Consider the following 22743-nt stretch of genomic DNA (forward strand, 5'->3'; position numbering starts at 1 on the left):
TCATAATACAGTAAAAGAATCAACCTAGAAATTCCAATATCACATCAATAGCAAAAGGCCAAAGATGTGACAAGGATTCAGGATAAGAATGATCCATTAGAATTCTTAAACAGTTAATCTGGTTGGCTAAATAATTCTCAAGTACAGTAAAAATGTGACCCAAATGAAAACAACTTCATCAAATGTCAGGGATAATAACCCGGTGAGCTCTAAAATTTGATTTTTTAAAATAGATTCAAAGTAAGCCTAAAAGGATAGAATACAGAGACTAGAATACAGATAAATAAATTCCATCCGATAAGTTTTACCAGAGCATAATTTTGATTCTTTTTAAGAGGAAACATGTTAAATTAAATGGAGGAAGAGAACAGAGACATTTTTGTAAGGACTGATATCATGCAGCCAGTAAAGAACTGTGTCAATGAAGATTTAAATAATGATTCCTAAGATAAAGCAGTAGAATCAGAATTCAAACCACTTCTAAATCTCTTAGTATTTATAAAACCAGTGACAAAAATAATAACTTAAAAATACCTATTTGGTAAAGAATGACCTAGAAAGGAGAATATGGGGGAAAAGAATTATATATACTTTAAGTCATAGGATCTCAATACGTTATGTAAGGATCATTATCTAATGTGACTTTGTGGCCAAATTTCTAGTTATTTGAATCTTTTAATTAGGGTATTATCAAAATAACAACAAAGTATCTCACAATATAGATGGGTACTGTTGCATTTATTCTTCAGAGGAGGAAATGAATATATAAAATTGTGCTCTGGCCCCAAAATCACAAACCCTGGAATCTAACATATAACAAACATGCCCTTAATGCTGTTTAGCTGGTAAATGGAGAAAAATGCAAAAATATGTTCTGTTTAAATTTAAGTTTTGAACACAAACTCATTTTAGTGTGAACCGACATCTTCCAATTAAAATGTAAAAATAACACTAAAAATGACAGAGGATACCAATCAATGTTTCAAGTTTAGGGTTAAAAATGAAGACAAAGAAGTGACAAAAAACTGGAATACATTATGGAGAAGTTCCTCTCCCAAATGTTAATCTCACTTTTAAAAAGCACATACCCTATTTTGTCAAAATTTGCTATCATAAAAAAGAAAGAGACTCCCTGAAAAAACTCAGCCAGGACTCAGTTTAAGATTAAAAATTCCCATTATTGCGATGGCACTAGTGACATTGTAGTTATGTTGTTTTCCAGCTTCTCAAAGAAGGGTGTTTACATTAGATTCTTGGGAGGAAAAATAAGATAGAAGGTAATCCATGTGTCTGAGGCCTCACATGGGACTATTTAGAATCCCATGATAGGTCACATTTTCTGTATAATTTTTACAGTTGGGCACTCAGAAGTCAGAATGATCTGACAGTTATGGTTAGTGAAAATATTAGATGTTCACCAATAAAATACTACCTCAGCATATTTTTTGCTTTCTGGATGTAACCACTTAATAACAGGACTTGAGAAAACTGCACTGTGTGAATCAAACACATAAAAGTACAAATATTCCTTTTATAGAAAGCAAATCTTAAGCAGTGTATTATAATCAACCACTCTGGTAAAAGACAAAATATTTGGCATTACCACACCACTGACATATTATGGTTTATTATAATCTAAAGTCCAAACTGGGTAAACAAAGTCAAATGATCAAAGAAGGGTTTTTCTCTTAGGACTGTGAGTTAGAGGTCATTGACCTCTAGGGAGTGGCAGCAAAAATCTGTGTGGCTTAGCCATGAAACGGTGTCAGATGAGAGCTTATCAAATACAACCTTTAGTTTTCAACTTCATTTAATTTCATCAGAAACTGGCTTCCTTGAATTGTCTTCCCTCAAGAGAAAAAAGAATATGGAAAACTAAAATAAAGTGAGGTAAAATTTCCCAAAGGCTAATTCTAGAGTATTCTTCTAAATTCTAAGCCACTTTTAATTCATTGTAAAGATATTGGTTTTATACTCTCTAAATTAATGAACTAACTGAAACCAGGTATGGGGAACATTTTGCCTCTAAACTTGGTGGCAAGCGCAACAGGTGAAAGCTGGAAAGTGGACAGAGCCAGGCACTCTTATTCAGACTGTGCTTTCCTTTTCCTGGGGTATCCAGGGTGGTCACTGCGAAGAGAGATCCTCAGTCCCTGATTCTCTGGGGCAAAGTAACTGGCTTGGCAATTCCTTTTCCCAAACGAGAGTCCAGTCTCCCAGATGCAGATGAACCATCATATTCCCAGGAGGCCAGTTGTGCAGCATCCTTATCTACTTGAGTTCACAAAGCAAGTCCAATTTTGCCTCTGTGCCATGTTGCCTCAGCTTTTCTAAGCATATTTGCGTATCCTGTGTAGGTCGTCCTCAGAAACTGGAACTGTCAAGTCATTATACTTTCAAATACGAATGTGCTTAGGGGTGGATTTAATTTAATAGTTGAAAATTCAGTACAAAACAAAAATACTTACACATGACACGGACAGGGAATTAATCACTGACGCTCTCAGTTGGTGCTCCTAGGCCCATCGCCCAAGTTGCCCCAGTCAGGATCTGAGTTCTCGCTCACTCTCTCCCCTCACCTGAACCTCCACATTTAGTCAATCCCATGTGCCGCTGATTATTCCTTTTAAACAGTTCTTGGGTTAATTTTCCTCTCTCCGTATGTACTCCATTACGCTTATTCAGAACTTTATAATCTCTTGCCTGAATTACTATGACTCCCTCCCAGTAGGCTTCCTACCACGGCCAACAGAGCAGCTTGCCAGAGGCCTTCAGTGGCCTTAAGAGGAGTTAAGGCCTCTTGGGCTTCCAAAAAGGCTCTGTGACCTGACTGCAGCTTGTGCCTCTGCCCCTGTCCTTGCTCCTTAACCCCTGCCTTTCAGACTGTGCTCCAGTGACTCTAAAGCTACAGTGCACACCCTCATGTGGTTTGGCCCCTCTACATTCGTGCCTTTGCCTCTGTTGTCCCTTTCACCTGGAAAACTCCTCTGATAAGGAATTCTGCAAGGGACCCTGAGCAGCATCACTTCTTAGAAGCCTCTAGGTCCTCCTCCCCACTAGGTTTTGGGTATATGTGCTCCTCTTTTGTGCTTTTCTTTCTCTGTCCTTACCTATATCCATCTGCCCTTGTACCTATCTCTCCACAAATCTGTGAGCTCCTTAGGCTTAGATTCTGTGTTACATTCATCTTTATACACTCAGCACTTAGCGTGGTGTCAGGTACTGCGTTTTGAGTGAACAGTTAAAACTTAAAATTTATCCTAAAATCTCTAGAATACTTCTGTACTGCTAATAGTCATATTATGCAAACCAAAAGTCTTCTTAAAAATTAGAATATGTCTAACAGCTCTAAGGGAAGGGAAAAAAGGGACACGTTCACATAGGCACTCAATATACTTATTACTAAAAAGAGCCGAATTACAATAGTTTGTAATAACTTATTAGATTCACACATACACTTTGAACAGACTAATACCATGCAGTGGCTCATGCAGTTCTTTAATTCCCCCCCAAAATTATGTGATTGAAAATCACTGACATTCAGAGACATACATTTAGGGTGTTACTATTCTCAGGGATAAAAACTGAAATATTCATCAGTTTGCTTCACTCTCCCCCTCCCCAATCTGCAGAAATATTTCTGCTATCAGCAGAACTCAAAAGGCCTACAGCAGACAGCTTCTATGACAAGAAAAGCTGCTGGAGGCGAAACAGGAAAACAACAAATAACAATAAGAGAATCCATGTAAGACAAAGAAAAGTAACCTTTAAAAAAGAGAGAATCTGTAAAAACTAGATGTATTAGTTTAAAAATGGACCATATGTATCACAATAAAAGCCTGAGACAGTAATGGTTCTTAACTGAGTGAAATGTGAAAGAATGTGGCCTGTCTACACACTGCCACAGAAAGCACTGCAGGTTTTTTCCAAAACACATGTTAAATGCCAAAATGATTATCCTTCGAGTAGAATAAATGGCATTCTTCGTGTGTAAAGAACCAACCAAGAAAGAAAAGTAACGAAATTATTTCGAAGTACGTATTTTTGCCCCCATATTGATTCAACCTCTGTAGTCCCAAAACCACACAATCCAAAGTGAGCATGGCAAATGGTTTAAAGTTAGGGCCAGAACCTGCCTTTCCCGCTTCCTGCCTGCCTTTGTAGTGTAGTTAGATTTTATCAAACTTTGTTTTTAAAATATTCAACTAAAACTAAATCATGGAAATATAGGAAATCTAGGAATTAAATATAAGCCATTTCATTTATTCTTACAGAGACAAAAAAGCACTTTAGCATTAAAGAACATTTTTGTTCCATAGTGCAGTGCTTTTGTGGTATTACATAATTACCCTTACTGAGAGTATAGTTTTTAGCTTTCTCAGGTCTTTGTTGGAATTGTAATTCCAGACTGAGCAAAGAATTCTATCAAAACTCTATTATCACATTAAAACACTTGATCATGTGTTCTCTCAAGATTCCCAACTTTCTATTTCTGAGAACAGATTTAATGAGATATTTTCAAAGTAGAGCTGGAAAAGGGAATATTTGTGAAAAGCACTGCCAAAAAAAAAAAAAAACAATTCATTTGGTAGACACAGACAAGGCAAAATTTACCATATATTCTGGAGCAATAGGTATTAAATAATCATCTCGGAATAAACTCTACAAATCAATACGGTCCTTGTGGCCTAAACTAAAGATGACATTGCCTAAAGGAAATCTCTAAGGTCAACCAGCAATTAACTGAAAGGTTTTGATTGAAAATGCTATTGACTGCGTTTATATCAGACAGCTTCCTGGTTATTATACTTCACGGGCTAAGTAGGTGCCAAGACATTAAACCGTCAATAATCTATTAATACTGGCCTGCTATGCTCACTCTCCCTGAATCTGGAAGCAAAAGTATTCAATCCAAGTATTGGCTTAACTAATGCAAATTCTGCAATATGGAAATCATATCTTTATTACCTCCCAGCTTAAATGTCTAGGAGTGTTGAGAGAATATAAAAATAAGCAGATAATAAATGCTTATTCAGATGAGTTAAACTAACATTTTTTTTTTTTTTTTTTAAGAAATTGCTGAAGGGATGGGGAACATGTCCTGGAATCTGACTTTCTTTCTAAGCCATATTTAACAGTTTCTAAATTGAATGTAATAAACACTTTACAAAGAGAAATGAGAAGTTATTTAAAGTGAGGCTCATAGGTCCCTGCCACTCAGCATCTGGAAAGCAGTTATGTACATTGGGGCCAGGGGTGGGGGGACTTTTAATGAATTTAATAGAGAAAAGCACTTTAATTAAATGCTGTCAAAGTCGATTGTATTAATGACTATACACAGAGGAATTTAAAGTAAGCCAAGTTTATTTAGCAAATAGAAACTGGGCTTTCAAACCCTGTAAGTATTTATGTTTCCACAGTTGCAGTACATCTAGAAGATGATGATGGTGCCAAGTGAAACTGCTGAGTTATTAGATATGATTTTATTTATTGTGTATTATTAAAATTTCAAAGGCCTCAGAGGAATTAATTTCATTTTTAAAATGAAATACCACATCTGATCAGAAAGGGTTAAGAGAATATTGTCCCCCAATTTTTCTGTTCCCTAGAATTTTGAAGCAGCTGAGTAGCTAATGAGGATGACCTTTTCGAGGTTCATCCAGTCAGAATTCACTTCATTGCATAGTAGTGGCAAAGAAATCGATGACAATATTTCTTCTATGACTTTTTCGCCTGTTTTTTTTCCCCCAGTGATTTGCCACTAAACATAATTCATTCTATTACACACAGCAATAGGCTGAAAAATGACCAAAGCTCCTAAAAATCTCCATGAAAATTTGGTTGCCATAACTTTTTTAATGAAAAACACGAGTAGCACAAACTTCCACAAAGGAAAAGGTATCAAATGTTTAACTTGGGGCAAATAGGAAAAAAAGGGGTCTTCCTTGTTATCTTCTATTCGGAGGCTGACCACAGAACAAACCTATTATTAATTATAATATTTTAAAAATAAACAAAGAAAATATGAGCCTTAATGCATGAAAGCTGTAAAAGATTGAAAGGCTGGTCTGGCTGGAAAATACTATGTGTGTGTCAAAATGATTTTCTCTACCGTTTGTAAAAATGTAATTATCCATGATATGCTATTATCCATGATATGCTACGAGGGTGAGGGATTTCAAGTAAATGCATTGGGAGCTGAGGATTCGCCTTCAGTCTTACATCCCTGACACCACCATGTCTATGAGGTCACCAACCACTGCCATGATTTACCACATCCTTCTTGCAGTTATATATACACTCCTTCGGTCTGTCTTTAGATTTTAATTTGAAACATGAGGAAGGGGGAGGAGGGAAATGTGAGGATGGAAGAAAAACGCAAAACACAAAACCCAGCACCTATTTCCTTTCAAGAACAGAGTAAAGATCACAAATGGAGACTTTCGACTTTCTAAATAAATAATCTAATTTTTAATTCTCTCCCCATCCAAGTTATTTATTAACATCATATGTTTGATCTGTGTCTTAGTAGTTCTGGAACTTATAAGCAACTTTGCTTTCCCCATCTGTGCCAAGATGTTTCAGACTAGTCTTTGAAATGCTGCAAATGCAGATGGATATGACATAAAATAGGAACTGATTACATGTACATTCTATATATGAGTAATGGCAACACACAAGACAGATGACATTACATGTTCACATAGTGTACTGTACAACTCTGCTTCACATATGCAAATATGTAAAAATCAGGGAAGTGCAGCATGTCCATCTCTGTCTGTTCTAGGAGCTCAAAATAAAGTGGTCGATTTCTTGCAAATAGTGACAAGAAAACTTCTTCTCCCCTGGTACATCGGTAGTTCTAATAAGAAGATCTATCAAAGGATCATCAATTGATAGAACATACCAATGCATCTGATCCAGATTATGTTTTACAAGCCAAAGAATCTGCCAATTTGCTTCTCTCCTTTCATTACTAAGGAAGTGACTGTATTAACTTACTACACACACTGTTTAACTATCTATCTCATTGGAAGGGCTTATATTTTACACAAAGCATAAACTCAAATAAGGATTTCTCTCAAAAGTGTACCCCTAAATTACACCTACATGGAAATATTTGACATTTGTTCACCATAATTCCTTTCCACTCTTCTGTTAACACACTTTTGAATATACTTTTTGACATGAATTGTCAAAAAACTGAAATGAGAAAAATATTTTTGAAAATCATTTGCATGTAGATATTGCACTTCTATAGTATATGCTCACTTTAGCACATTCTGTTCATTTAGATCATAATAGAAAGACCTTTCCATATCCACATATATTTATCTTTAAGAGTTTACGTCATACATTTTAGCATGCTAAGTTTAGAGTACTTTTTAAAAAATAATTGACTTCTCGTTTTAAACTACACTGTCTGGGTTCAGTTTATCATGTTTAAGAAAAAAGTCTGTTAAAATAAGTTGTTTCCCATTTTCTACCAAGAGTCCTCAAACCTGTTGGTTGTTTGGTACTACGAAATCACAGACCATGGGCTCATTATGCTACATGGTTCTAATTCTGCGAAATGAATCTAACCAGACACTCAGGTTAGTCTTGTATATTACATACAGAAAAAAACACAGACAGACTTCCTTGGACATGAAGAAACAAATTCAAAGAAAAGTAAAGCACAAAGGAGATAGAGTAGAAACAACTACTGTCTAAATAAACTTTTTGATATCTAGATGATCAAGTGGACTGTAATACCACACAGCCATTCAGTTCTAGAAACATCTGACCTTTCTCTTATACAATGGTTTTTAGCATGTATTGTTTATTTAAAAAAATGTAAATACATGAATATCCACAGGGCTTCAAAAAAAAAGTTAATTGGAGTCTATCCGATTTTGTGCTGGTAAATGTTTAACAACTGGCTCTCTAGAGAGAAAAAAAAGCTCCAATTGGACCATTTGCCAATTTTTATCGTGTGAATATTCCTACCATAGCTAATTCTATTCTACTGACAGTGTAAAAACTAGCTTTTCAAATTCTTGAAAATTTAACAATGGGTTCCTGCAAGCCTGTGTAAGCTTACTGCAGCACACTCAGTCTGCTGTAGAAAGTAATACTCAGCCCTCCTCTGCCTCCCAGACTTGCTCACTGGAAATCTTTTGCCTGGTTTGATTTACCTGTCATTTTCCCAGGCCCAAAGTGACTAGGATGACCCCGATGTGATATATAATTCCATAAAAGATTCCATATCGAAAGGGGAAGGGTTATATGATTTGCAGTGAATTAGATCTAGAAACAACTTGTGAGGAAATTGAACTTGTGACCTTAGAACTGTCAAATCTATCTAGTTTGCTTGATCTCCCATTTCTAGGGTTAAACCGAGTAATAATAAAATAAACGAATTTCAGAACTTTGGCAGTTTTCCTTTAATTGAAAGTATGCTTTTCTATCATTACAAGGGGAAGTTCCAGACTTCAACTTAATAAAAATCAGCAGTAGTTTTCAGCTACATTAGATTTACACACTAAACAGAAACAGCTGAGAAGCCACAGTAGGTAGGTTTGGCTACAATAGTTTAAAACTCAGTGGCTGGCTTTCTCTTGCAATTGTCATAACTATCAATCATAAGACAATCAACTGAACCTCTCTGAGCCCATATAAGGTGTTCATAATCTTCTATTTTGCTGCTGATTTGTTTTTCCAAAATGCATTTGAACCTCCAGGAGCAATGTGTTTTTAGTTTGTTTCATTTTTTTGGTTTTACATTTCATTAAAATACTCAAATGAGAATCAAAAATAGATGAACCAATTCATAGAATGAGTGTTTCAGATAAAAAATCTATGAGATCACCCAATCCATCTTATAACAGTTTACAAAATAGTGGAAGAAAACTCTAAGGGGTAAAACCCCTCATCCCAGATTGCGTGCCCAACCCTGTGACCACAATCTATGTCACTTGCAAGGACCTTTTCTTTACCATATCATCTTTTTTTCCTATTTGGTTAAAGTTCATTAAAAATAGAGATAGAAAGTAATTTTTATTCTTTACAAGATGCTCTAGTTCCTGAAACAGTGAATAGACAGTCTTGGGGGGGATGTTAAAATACAAAAAAATTTAAAATTTTTTAGAACTTTTTACTTAAATGTCATACTACACTTAGATTTAAGCAAATCTCAGTAATCTACTTTAAATGTGCTTTAAAAAATTATAATCAGAAGGATCTGCTTTCAATAGAAGCATTTATGTTTGTTTCTACTATTATGTAAGCAAGATATCACAATTTTTCAAAATTAAAATCAAATGGTTATATTTATCAGGTTCTTAACACCATGGCTCTCAATCATGGAGCCAATACTTATAAATTTGTTGTGGACCTCACTTCAAATAATTTGTCACCATCAATAGCAAAATTTACGAATGTTTTATATTTTTCTTTTGTTTTGTTTTTAGTAAATTAGAGCTGATTCTCTGTTCCTTCTACAATGACACCCCTCATACATACTTCCATTCTTGTTTATTTGCATTTGCAGAAGGGAAAGAGGTAGAATTCCAGGTGGTGAAGCCAGGAATTGAGTCACTTACATGAAAACCACCCATTATTATTGTCAGTATGAAGTATCCATTAAAGAGTGTTCTAAGATCTTAGTGAATTCTGCATCTTTGCTTAACCTATCGCTACCATGTCTGCTCTACAAAAGTCTAGATTCATTTCTCTGGTAGCCTCTAAGTAACTCAAAACCATAGAAAATGTCTTGCCCCTAGTTTGAGTCCATCAGAGGCCAGTGCAAAGCTGTTGATGTGGAGGAGCTTATTTAATACTGGACCAAAGAGATTCAAACATTGTCACTGCATGGCATCTTATCAACTCTGTGGATTCTAATGCTTTGTGAGAAGGGCAGCAGAAGTCTCAGAGATTATTCAGAAGCTGAGTGGTCTTTTTGCCTTTTCAAGCTAAAAACATTGAAAAAAAAAAAAAGTTCTAACCCGCTTTTTTCATATCCAGTGCATTTTATTATATTCCAGAGGGATTTTATTCAGAGCTAAGAAGAAAAGTTCTCACTTACTTTTAAATAACTTATAATGACTTTTAAAAGAGCTTGGAAATGTAGAAAGATCAGATGAAACTAGATAGCTTTGAGTTTTTCAATCCATCTCAAAACAATTGTACAACATGCGCACAGTAGAGGCGAGGTACTCGCTCATATTTTGCTAGTTATAAAATTATATGCTGACAACCATCCTTGGTTCAACTCTAAACTCTTTTGAGTAGCATTATTTACTTTATCCTTAATATTAATATTAATAATGCTCAGACCCTATTATCACTTTTCAGCTGCCTTCCATGCAATCACCTTCTGTAAGCCTCGACCCTACAGAGCTGCAATTACTATCACAATTTCCAGAAATTTTAAGTGGCCTCTGCAAGACCACAGAGCTCTAATTCCAGTGGTGGCCCTAGAATTCAAACCCAGGCCTTCTGAAGGTTGAGCACTCTTTTCTCTTTCTCCATGTTCCTCCTCATGCTTCTGGCCAAGCTATTAACAATTTATATCGCTTATGTTTAAAAAGGAAGGGAAGTTAAAATAAACCTAATTTTCATTTGGATATTTTACTTTCTACTAAAATAATTTTGAATCAGGCAGTCCAAAATCTTATAAAAATGGCTATATTAGTACGTATTTGTGGACCGAGTTTGTCAGTCCCATCAGATTCTCCGCATGTAGCCTCATAAGTCTCAGAAAGACAACTAGGACTGAGCTGCCAGAATGACCCTCGTGTCCTGTTTCAGTTGCAATCTACTCTCAGATTTACGAACTCGTTTGAATATTAGGCCTGAACCAAAGTATGTGAAATTATGAAATTAGCACCCTGTTCTGATCAGTCAAATGATGAGAACTTCATCCACGTGGGGAAGCCCTTCTCGGCAGATGTGTATTTCTGTTTCTTCTGCAAAGGCGATGAATACCTTTCAAATCAACAATTACCTATGAATGAGAAGCACTCTGATAGAAAATTTAAGAAACTGTGAAGCGGGCTCCCGCGGTCCTAGAACAGCGTGTGTTTTTCTGCCACAACAGCTCATTAGTAAAAAGGACTAATTCACATACCTGATCCTCCAAGGGCCACAGCTTTACCAACACATGCCAGGTGAGCCAGGTGGTTTGGTTCAGGGATCCAGGTCAAGTACTAACAATAAATTAGCCCATAACCCCAGTGTTAAGTAACAAGGTTTCTACTTGGAGAAGTCACCCTGGGTGGAGAGAATGAACAAAAGCATTGTCTGTCCTTGTGATCAGAGAGAAATTAGAGGTGGAAGAGACATACTTATCTCTCTGTTTTCCATCAAAACTATCTTTAAAAATGCCATTCAATCACTAATTTATATATGTGATTCTTAATAAAGCTATGTAAATCCCTTGGGACTCAGATCTGTTTGCTTTGGTATCTTCAAATAGCCATACTTTTTTTTTTTTTTAATATAATAATATCTGAGAGGTTCAGCATGTTTTAAAGATCTTACCCAGGACATTCTGGAAACAGCTAAGGGAAAAAAAGAAGAAGGAAGAAGAAAGAAGAAAGAAGAAAGAAGGAGGAGGAAGAGGAGGAGGAGGAGGAAGAAGAGGAGGAAGAGGAAGAGGAGGAAGCAGCAGCAGCAGCAGCAGCAGAAGCAGCAGCAGTGGCAGCGGTGGCGGTGGCGGCGGTAGCAAAGAGATTTCACCCAAGGTCAAGATCAGAGAAAAAAAATAAAACTTATGGATTCCACTAATTCATAGTTTGAATTCTAGATTAAGAGAAGGTAGCCAAAGGGAAAATGGAAGTTGGTTTAAAAATGCAATTCTAAGTGAGTAAAGGGAAAAAGTACTCAAAATATGTGTGCAATTCTGTTTTATTCATTGTTATACATGTAGTGAGTAGAATAATACCTGGTGCACTGAAGGAGTTCAACAAATATTTGTTAAATAAATCAGTAAAAATGTGGGAATAAAAATGGCCAGTCTTCTCAATCATGCCTGTAACCTGAGACCTGAAAACAGTTTCTCAATCAATTCTAATCATCTTTACCAAAAGCCAGACTTTGCTAGACATCTATAGAAGTGTGTTTTCTTTCTCACAGATGAAATGTGATGAGGCCCTTAATTAGAACAATGATATATCAATATCCACAATTGCCTTAATTTTAGGGTTTTTTGTTTTGTTTTTGTTTTTTGTTTTTTTGTGTGTGTGTGGGTTGAGAAGAAAGGATGCATTCTAATGCACTATCTTAGTTTCTCTATTTTGCCTCTCAAACCAATTTGCTCCACATTGCTCATATTTAATAAATTTGACCTCTCCGCTTTTTAAAAAAAAAAAGTGCCTTCAGATTACTGAAAAGAAAGGAGGAGGGAGGGAAAGAAGGAAGGAAGGGAAGGGAAGGGAGGAAGGAAGGAAGGAAGGAAGGAAGGAAGGAAGAAGGAAGAAGGAAGGAAGAAGGAAGGGAGGAGGAGGGAGGAGGGGAGGGAGGGAGAGGGAGGGAGGGAAGAAAGACGGACAACTCAATTTTATGATCAAAAAAGGATTATGTTATATATGTTTAATTTTATCTTCATATCAGAACATCAAGAAAAAGCCAAGGTGCTACAGGTTTCACATGATACCTAGTTTCATTCGATATCACCAGAAGAAAAATATAACAACGTCTATAAGGAATACCCTGCTGTCCCAAAACTTTTAAAAATAGATATAATGAAAGATAATTTATATTAGTGATTTTAGTGATTTCTGAGCACTGGCTAGTAAAGAAACTTGTATCAGTAAGGAGTATTTGTACCATGTAAATGACATGGCTAGCCCCAATTCTTCCTTTTACCGGTGGCATTGGACAAAGCAAAGCAGCTTCCATCCAGTTTTAGGATCTACAAACCAAGGAGCATATGAGTAATCCACAATGTGAGCTGAAAAGATTGTGCTGCCTCTCAGAAAAGCATAATATCAAAATTAGACATTATTTAAAGAAACGAGCAATTATGGAAGAGCAAGCTGCTCAGGAAACCAAAGTTCTCTATATTTCCACAGGGCAGGAAAGGACTGGGAGAAGTAGAACCCAGCCATTTGACATTTCATTTCCAACCAATAGCTAACTCTAGATGTTTAATTTGGAAAGTGCTGTGTTATGAAGGTTCAGTCACTCATAGGCAGAACTCAACTTGGCAAAAATACTAGAACAACCCCATGAAGAATGAGAAGCAAAAAGCGAACTCCAATTATTAAAATAATAAGCCCAGCAAAATGTTAAACCCACTACGAAGAAGTGAATAAGCAGAACCAGAAGAGATTACTATAAATTTCTAAGTTTACTTTCTATTAGTATCTGTAGCACAGTGCCTGCACACATGGAACTACATGATAAATTTTTTTAAAAATTATAATAAAAAAGCATAAAACTTTGGACAAACAGAACTTAAAATCACCCTAGGCATTGGTTTCCTACTGCTTACATGTCTGCAGCACTTTACATTAAAAAAAAAAATCATATAAATCTCCCTTAAGATGAGAATTTTATATCAGACTTCTTGATCATACCCACAACCATCCACCCTGATAAGTGCCAGGTCCTAGGAGCCACGTTCTACTACATGGCCCTAACTTTGTGGCCCAGGGGCAGCCCATTCACAAGTTACATGGAAGTGGTCTTCAGCCACTTCACTTTGTGCTTCTCGTTCTTCTTGAGATTATTCTAACATTTTGCCCAACAGAACTCTACCTTTAAAAGGCAGTGCTTTCCAAATTAAGCATTCATATTACTGGTTGGAAAATAAATGACAAGAAAGTTTCCCTTCGTGGGGATGAGGTAGACCAGTTAATTTCCTTCTTATAAGAACTTAAAGTAGTATAGATGGAGTGTGCAACAAAGCTGGATTTGATAAACTCATAGAGATAAGTCATGAGATAGAGCAGAGGTCACGGGTAGGCCAAAGTTCTGAGGAGGCGGAATTATAATTCAGATAAACTATGAATAATGAGCAGAAGTTATAAAGTAGACAAAGAGATAAACAGTAATTAGATGATGGTGAGAAGAAAAGCTGGATAGTAGAAAGAAACTGACATGGGTTACAGGTACATTATGTCAAAGATAGCAAACAAGAGGGTGAATGCACAAACTGCAGCTGCTGAATTCCCAGTTTGAGGTTCAGAGAAACCGAACCATATTCATAGTCCTACACCTGCATTTTCATGAAGTTCTATCACCCTCAATTTCTTTTATTGTATCTATAATAATTAAACCACAATTTCTTAAGCTGAATATTCTTTACCAGAATATCTTGTAAAAGAAAAACTTTAAGAAACTTCAAATCTAAAAAGTAATCAGTCTACGGCCATGCCACCCTAAACAAGCCTGATCCCATCTGATCTTGGAAGCTAAGAAGGGTCGGGCCTCGTTAGTACTTGGATAGGAGACCACCTAGGAAGACCAGGTGCTGTAGGCGTAAAAAATAAAAAATAAAAAATAAAGGATCGTAAGCTGACAAGGTCCTTGCAATCTGCGAGGTCAACCGAGGGTTGCCTTGCCTAAAAAAAAAATTAAATAAAATAAAAAAATAAAAAGTAGTCAAGCAGCTTGCCTAAATCCCTAGGAGGAAAAGAAAAAGAAAAAGAAAAAAAAATGAAGCCACAGCTAATGTCTAATCTATGGGCCATACACCATAATGAGGTTCTTCAACTTTTCGATGTCATTACTGAGAGGAATATGTTCATTACACTTTAGAAGGTCAACCCAAAACAAGAATGTCCATTTCCTAGAAGAAAAACAATTGGCTGCAAATGACCTCCAAATCTTCTCTTTACTCCCAAATAAAAAAATTAAAAGTTTGGACATGTTGAAAGCTAACTGGTAACACAGAAATGAAAAATAAATTCATGCAAGATAACATAATATTAACGTGGAAAAACTAGCGTGGCTCCTCACTGATGGTCGGGGACTCGCAAAATTTCCCAAGTGAAGGCCTACTTACACCTAATTCTTGTGATATTTCATTTAAAATGGCCAGTGTTCATTTGCATCTCTCCTCAGGACTGGAATAGGATTTCAAAACTCTGGAGCCACATTCAGACAGCAGGCTTTGAGTAGGAGCTCGGAATGAATCCAAGGTGGAAAAATTTCTAGTGACCAGGTTAGAGAATTTGCAAACATCTTTAATTGATTAATTAATTAGCTTATTCATTTCTCTTCTAAGAAGTTGTTCTTTTGGAAGCAAATTCACAAGTCAAGATAGAAAGGCACGATCAAACTCTTAGGGCTTTGAGATAGATGTCAAGTACCTTAAACGTTAGCAATCAGATTCAGGTTCTAAAGCTATCTCAGAAAAGCTTGATGAAAGTGAACATTTCAGTCGCTTCAGTTCTTTGACGTCACACATAGGGTGTAGGTGTCAAAGCATTAAGTATTCTGTAGAAAAGAAAGCTCATAAAACTAGATCTATTTAGTAGAATGATTAAAAATCGAACTGCATACATAAACAGGTTTACATAACACAGACAGCCGATAGTAGGTATTCAGGAACGCTGGCTGCTCACAACAGTAGTTCTTTCCAGCATACAGATAAGGTAGACAAATGTGGATTTAAGGTCTCACTTCGAGTAAGTTACTTAACTTCTCTCAGCTCGCCTTTCTCTCATGTCAAAGTAAATAAAACAACCCTCCTTCTTGGTTTGTCACATGGTTTGAAGAAAATAAGATGTAAGTATCTCACATTTTGTAAGCCCGGCTTCCAAAAAGGTTACATGCTGCCAGTAGAGAATCACTATCATCACCATCATTATTACTACTACTGGAATTTCTACAGGAAAAACTTAGAATCGGCCTCAGTGATAATTATTACCATTTTTTAAATCTTACTGTTGGCAATTAATGGTATGTCTACACCAGAGGGTCTCAGCCCCAGCATTACTGACATTTGTAGAACAGATAAGTCTTTGGTTTGGAGGCTGTCCTGTGAATTCTGGGATATATGGAAGCATTCCTGCCCTTCGCCCAGTAGATATCAGTAGCATCTCCACATTATGATAAGCGAAAATGTCTCCAGACATTGTCAAATATGCCATGGGGAGGGAGGGCAAAGTCACCCCTGGTTGAGAACCACTAGTTGATAGCAATGATGAGGAATTGGTGGCTTAGAAGATGCTGAGAATCCCCTGAGTGGGCAGCAATCCAGATGAGCTGAGGTACACTGCTGGTGTCGACGGTCACCCCACCAGGTCTCACATTCTTACTCAGTGTACGGCATGGAATTTTAAAACAAGTACTTGTCAGGAAACCACATAGCAGCAAGCTCAGAATTCCTGAACTTACAAAATAGCCCATGGAAACACTGTGGTGGAAATATAATAAAGCAATAAAGCACAAACTACACCGACATGAACAATTTGGCAAATGTTCCCCAATCTACCCCACTCAGTGACCTAGTCATAGCATGAGCAATGTCCTTTCTTCTCTAGCACATTAAGAGAGAAATGTGGTCAGGAGAAAGACTGGATGCCAAAAACGCCTGCGTTTTCATTCAGCTGGCGATTCTGACTTCAGGCAAGGCTCCAGTTTTTCCAAATTGTAAAATGGAGTTGGTAATAATGAATACTCTCACCTAACTAGTTTTTGATTCTAAGTTGAGGATATTCATTCACAGTAGGGCCTCAAGTCATAATAACCGCTACGGAGAAAAACACGACAACCACAAGAACAAGAAATCATTTTGTCTCCAACTTTTGAGATGAAAAATAGAATCTGTTTCATCTTTTGTATGAAATGTTTTAGTTTGGCTTGCTATGTCATCTCACCTATGTTGGTCCTCTTTGTACGATATTTACATGAACTAGACACATTATGTTTATTAGTATTTCACAACTCTCCCTTTTTTATTATTATGCCCTAAAGGAGCCTATTTAGGGATTCTTTTTTTTTAATCATCTCCCCTGCTTCATGAAATTCTAACTCCCTTTTGAAGGGCCACAAATTGTAAATTGAAGATTTTTATGCTGACCAAGAACCAATTTTCACCCCCCTGGGGCAATTTTGTCCATACTGAGAATCCATGGTATAGTGGGATCTACTTTACAAAGTGTTCAGAGCCTGGCAAGGTCCCTTCTACATAGCAGGGACTCAAAAGGCGGTTTCTAAAGAGATTTGGAATATGAAAAAGAAAATTGGAGAAACCAGATAATTCAATATGACATTCAAGCTACTCATCACCAGGAGGGATCTGAATTCCTGAGGACTCCCTAGTCTTTGGGGCTAACAAAAGTCTTCAGTGGCCCCAAGCTCAATCTAGCCTCAACCACAACCCAGCTTCACCTCTGAAGGGAAACGCCACCAAGCATGCACTTCTTGGTAAGCATGCAAAGAATTCTGTTAGGTTCTAGGGTTATAGAAATAAATGGCACAAAAAGGCTATCATGGAAAAATTCAGAGCCACAGGGCCCATGTGATTTTGGTGTGGCAGCTTGAGATACAGAGCTGGAGTCACAGGGACAAGGTGACTTTACAGGGGCAGAGTGATGTGACAGGGTGACAGGAGCAAGGCCTAAATGAATAAAGTAAACAGGATGTATATGCATGTACAGAGTGTGGGTGATGAGCGTCAGGCAGCAGGAGGGTGAATGTGTGCCCTGTATGGAAGGGATCAGCTCCAGCCATGCGGCCCAGTGGGTCAGGTCTTCTGATTTTTTTAATTGTCATGTGAAATCTAGATTTTATGTGAAACCTCTTGATTTTTAAATGTGGGTTTATGTTTTTAAAACCTGTTTTGGACTTAAAAAAAGAAATGCATCTGCAGGCAATATAAGTCTATCAATTCATAAACTATTTGCAAGCAAACAAAAAGAAAAGGTTCCTCTCTTCTGTGAAGAGAGAGGCTCTGACTCCAAGAGACTTCTCAATGTCACAGAAAGCACAAGCTGGGAAGGAGGTGAGGCAAATCTCCTTTGAGTCAGTACGTCTATAGTGAATCCTAACTCCACAGATTAATCTGGTGGGTAATTATGAACAGGTCACTGCTTCTTATCCTTATCATTTAAAAAAATCGGAGAATTGTATGCTCTAACTAAAGAAATGACACTTTTCTATGACCACAGTGAGGCAGACTTCTGCATGCCTTTTAATATGCTACATATATCTGAAACTCAATAATTAAACAAAATGTAACATCATCAAACCAATATTATGCTACACATGAATTTTAAAATTCCTAAAATATGCAAGCAATTATAGCTTCTTAAATTTTCATTTGGTATAAGAACACATGTAAATTTCAACGCTGATTTTAATGGCTTAACTTTTGGATAATTACATTTTGGGAATCTTTTTTTTGCCACGGTCCTTCCCAGAGGCTCTGCCAACTGTATGTACTCTCCAGTCTCAAGAGTTTCAGTTGTTTTTCTTCACTTTTCACATCACGAATGTAATAAATAATTAATCTAAAACTTTGTATTTTGCTGACAAACAAAATGCAACATTCAAAGAATGTCACTCAGAGACAGGCACAATGTAAAAGAAAAAGTGATGTATTTGACATATGTCACAGTAGTTACGGGATCAAAGTCAATGGCTAAGGTAAAGTCAGTGTAGAAAAAAATTACCTTATTTGTAAACTCTAGGTAAGATCTGAGTGATAGGAATAACCTTTTATACAATAAGAGAATTTTCTTAGTGGTATCAGAAGTTAATGCTAATTGCCACAAAGTGCTTAACCTGAGAAGTACAGACTGACTCATTAAATATCGTTAGGATACTCTGGTTTTGCCATACTAACATAAAAGGTAATAAAACTCATAAATCGATTGGCTATCTGCTTCTAAGATTTACTTTACTAACACTGGTCATATAACTGACAAAATATTATGTCAAGTATCCTTTAGCTACCTAAAACATGGGGACCTCATAGAGAATTGAACACAAAAATGGAGAGAGGAATGCATAGGAGCCATCATCCAAATGAAGCGAAGCCCTTAGTTATAACGGTAAAGAGATATTAGTTTTTTTATTTCAAACCTCTCTAAATTTCCAACTATAAAATAAAAATGGAATAAAAACGGAATAATGGAATAATATTAATGTCTGTCATAAATCAGTTTTTCCACTCCTGTTCTATTTCTACTTTGCCCGGACTGAACTAAGACCCTGGACGAAAAGTCCACAGAAAGTCAATGGTTCTCGGACGCTCATCTTTAGCCTTGTGTTGGCTCAGTACAGAAGTTTTTATCAGTTCACAGCAACGTGAGAAAAACAAGGGTGAAGGTGGGTTTTTCATATGACTGAATTTACACTGTTTGTAAGATTCTTTTGTCTGAGATTATCCTTTTCATTAATTTGCTTATTTAAAAATATTTCATTTTATGAAGTATATGGATAATAAATGGCAGTACCCCTTGAATTTTTCATAAAAATTTATTTTACAAAATAAAAAGTTGATCAATCTATATTGGATCCCTCTTTCATTCATATTTCTACTAAATCTCGAAATCTGAAATCTACTGTTCTGTGTGACTCAGCATATTAATATAATTATTTATAGGGAGGTGCTCTGGTGTTCAGACAAGGCCGCAGTCAGAAAAAGACAAGGAGAGGAAAAGGGGACTTGTGGGTTTGCAAGGGTAAGTCCTGGGGCTCACCTCCAGGGAATGACTCACCCCAAGCACCAGTCCAGAAACAAACCAAGAGAGCAGGCTCCACCACTTACTAGCCTAAGCCCCTTATCACCCGCCAATTCACTCTGAGTTCACTGTGGAGAGTATAAGAGGTTGACTCTAGGTGAGTCTAGCTCTGTGAATTTATGAGTCCAATCATTTGGGCGATTCATGCTGTGACTTGGGAAGCTGACCAATAAGAACATGAAAGCATTGACTGAGATGTCAATATTTGGATGAAAAATGATGTAAGAGACCAACTCACTTCTGGCTTCCCCCACAGGCATGTGAGGGTGGAGCAAGGGGAAAAGACAGGAAATCTAAGCATTTCACCACGTCCTTTACCACCTCTCCCATTACACCTTGATCAAGAAACCATACCCTATCCTTCTCATTTTCTCTTCCTCTCTTCACACACATACACATCTACATGCTCTCCTGTCTCAACCCTCCTCTCCTTGCTACACAAAAGGAGATTCAAAGGCTTTGGAAGGTCCTCTTTGGTGGCAGCTGGGATTGGTGGTATTAGGCAGTAGAACAAGTCTCGTTACCTACCCAAAACATTTGCGGGCAAAACTCTGACAAGTGTAATTTTGGGAACCCTAGTTAATATTTCTTTCTGAAAGTAACTGATTTTAGACTAAACTCAATTACTTTTAGAAAGAAATATTCCTCTCGATAATAGAAAAATCAGGCAAACAAAATACAGAACCCAAATGAAGGTAGATTTCTAGAAGAGAGGAAACCGAGGACAGCAAAAACTCACCTTAAACGTCTAAGAATCTATCACAATTTCTCTCAAAGCTCCAGCTGAGTTCAGTGGTATCTCTGGCTCACGTAAATATTTCTTTTCCTCAGCCTAATCAAAAATTCCTTGAAGAATTTTGATTCAATTCATTGGCTACTTTAGAGGTTTTTTTTTTTAGAAAATGAACTGTTGGGAACTATGAATTATGTTTTCTGATTGGGAGATTTAATTCTGCATGAGTGTTCTGGCTTCGCAATCTCACAAATAAAAGGCCCCGGGAAATAAGCTGCCTTTGGAGTCAACTGCTCAGTCATTTTCTTTGTGTGAGCATGTGTGTGTGCACACACACTCTTCTCAACTGTGTCCTCAGGAGCATGGCACAAGACACTTTCCTGTGGGAGTTGATGTGGTGTGCCCCTTTGACCCTCCAGTTGTTGGCATGGACAACCTTTCTCAGACTGAAAGAAGAAGGGGGCGCTCACCTGCACTGGCTCAGGAGGAAGCTGGACCACGTGCTGCATGCGCTCGCTGTGGTGATGCCTGGACTCTTCCTCATAGATCACATCCCTCTCATGCTGGGGAAGGTTCAGGAAGCGACGAATGGTACAGAGGTTCTCCCAGAGAGTGCGGTTTTCTGGGCTGGGGTTCTCCTTCCAGCGGAGCAGTTCACAAAGCCAGCCCTAGAGAGAGAGAGAGAGAGAGTCGTTTGAGTTAATCTGCAGAGTGCAGAGCAGCAGAGGACAGCTTACTTGAAGTCCAGGGCTATCCCACTTTATCATATTTTTATTTCAAAATTGTTCCCACCAAACTGGAGAGATCCTGAAACAGCCTGACAACTCTAAAGCCAATCAATGACTATGTAAATGGTTTACGCCAATGCCCGAGAATCTTCACTCTTGTGAATTATCTTTCAACTTTCCTATCAAATATATTCTTAATTTACAATTCCTTTGTAAAAGCTCCTCAAGCAAGATTATAGTTATCCAATTCTCAAGAAAAAATTAATCTGTGTTGGTCTGCTACAACTTCTTTTTAATTATCCAATTGGATAGTAGTCTATCCCAAGAAAAAAGTGAGAATGAACAAATGTGTGTTACAAAATGACAAATTCTAAAGAAGAAAAAAATATCTAAGTGTAAATAGCACTGAATTCTCTAGGGAGAAAACAGTCTTACGATTATCGATAACTCTACAAAATAGAAAAAAACAACCTAGGCTAGAATGAAAAAAAAAAAAATGTTCCATCGCTGAATGCCTTGAGCTCTAGGCTTTCTTAACCATCACTTTCCCGCCACAGCCACACCTGCAGGAAGGTAGGCAGTTGGTCGGGTCACACCTGCAAATGTCTGCCTCCCAACTCTGGCATCCGGATGTTCTCTTGCTCGCAACTGCACGAGAAAGAAAATGTAATGCAAATAATGATGGATTATATGAAAATAATACAGAGGATGCTGTCAACATCGCTCACTGACTCATGTCAAAATATTTTACCCAGTAGCTTTCTAACCCATCATTTCCAAGCTACATCGCTAATTTTAAAAACAAGAACTGTCCCACATCACGCCTCTTGCAAGAGTAAAAATTTTTCTAAAAAGGTGCATAAGTAAACACAAATGACTTTGTCAAAAATAAACCCCAAACCTCAACAAATTTCTATATCATAACTTGTAAGCCAATAAAAGTTCCTGACACGCATTATAAAAACCCCTTATAATATCATAAGCCGTTGTTTGTCTAACTCTCCACTGTCTTCTGCCTTTACCCAAAAAAAGGCAAGATTTGATTATCTCCGCTGCATCAGCCAAGACAGCAACACCAGCTGTTCTCATTGTGCAGCCTCTTCCTCGCGGCCTCCATGTTAATAACCTGATCATTCCATTTTCTCCTTCAACTGCCGGCTGCAGCACCGAGAAGAGACAAAAACCCAGGCCCATCTGCAGCAGCTGTAGGCACTGAACTGTGAAGCCACTGGGGATTTATAAACTAATCTGTAACACAACACTGCCTTGTTTTTACAAGTGAGAGGCCACATTTGCGCAGACCTGATCTTTTCTTGCAATAAACTGGGAGCTGGGGAGAGTTAGAGGGTTAGGAAGAATGAAAACAAGATACCTAATCATTTGCTTGGAAATGTTTTTCCAAGTATTTTCATAGATTTTTTTTTTTTCAGTTCAATTGAGAGACAGGTAATGGTTGATTTTCAAGGTGCAACACATATGAAAATTAAAGACAATTTTTTATCCCTATCAGAAAATAAATTATATTTTTTTAAATCTCCTAGTCCCAAAGTGTTTCCTCAAGGGTTTCTTTATACAAAGGAAAGAATTCTTGAAATGGAAA

General features: G+C 37.2%; 1 protein-coding gene and 1 pseudogene across 3 annotated transcripts in view; one reads left to right on the forward strand and one right to left on the reverse strand.

Annotated features, from left to right (window-relative positions):
• SATB2 (SATB homeobox 2) overlaps nt 1–22743 on the reverse strand; it is a 182543-nt gene that overhangs the window by 15068 nt on the left and 144732 nt on the right. For all 3 annotated transcript variants that reach the window (XM_039844348.1, XM_039844347.1, XM_039844346.1), the window contains one exon: nt 20886–21083. In XM_039844348.1, the coding sequence (XP_039700282.1) occupies nt 20886–21083 (198 nt within the window). The remainder of the gene's footprint in view (nt 1–20885; nt 21084–22743) is intronic.
• LOC120587771 (uncharacterized) lies at nt 14349–14467 on the forward strand (annotated as a pseudogene).

Source organism: Pteropus medius, unplaced genomic scaffold (genome assembly GCF_902729225.1).
Source record: "Pteropus medius unplaced genomic scaffold, Ma_sr-lr_union100, whole genome shotgun sequence".
NCBI lineage: Eukaryota > Metazoa > Chordata > Mammalia > Chiroptera > Pteropodidae > Pteropus > Pteropus medius.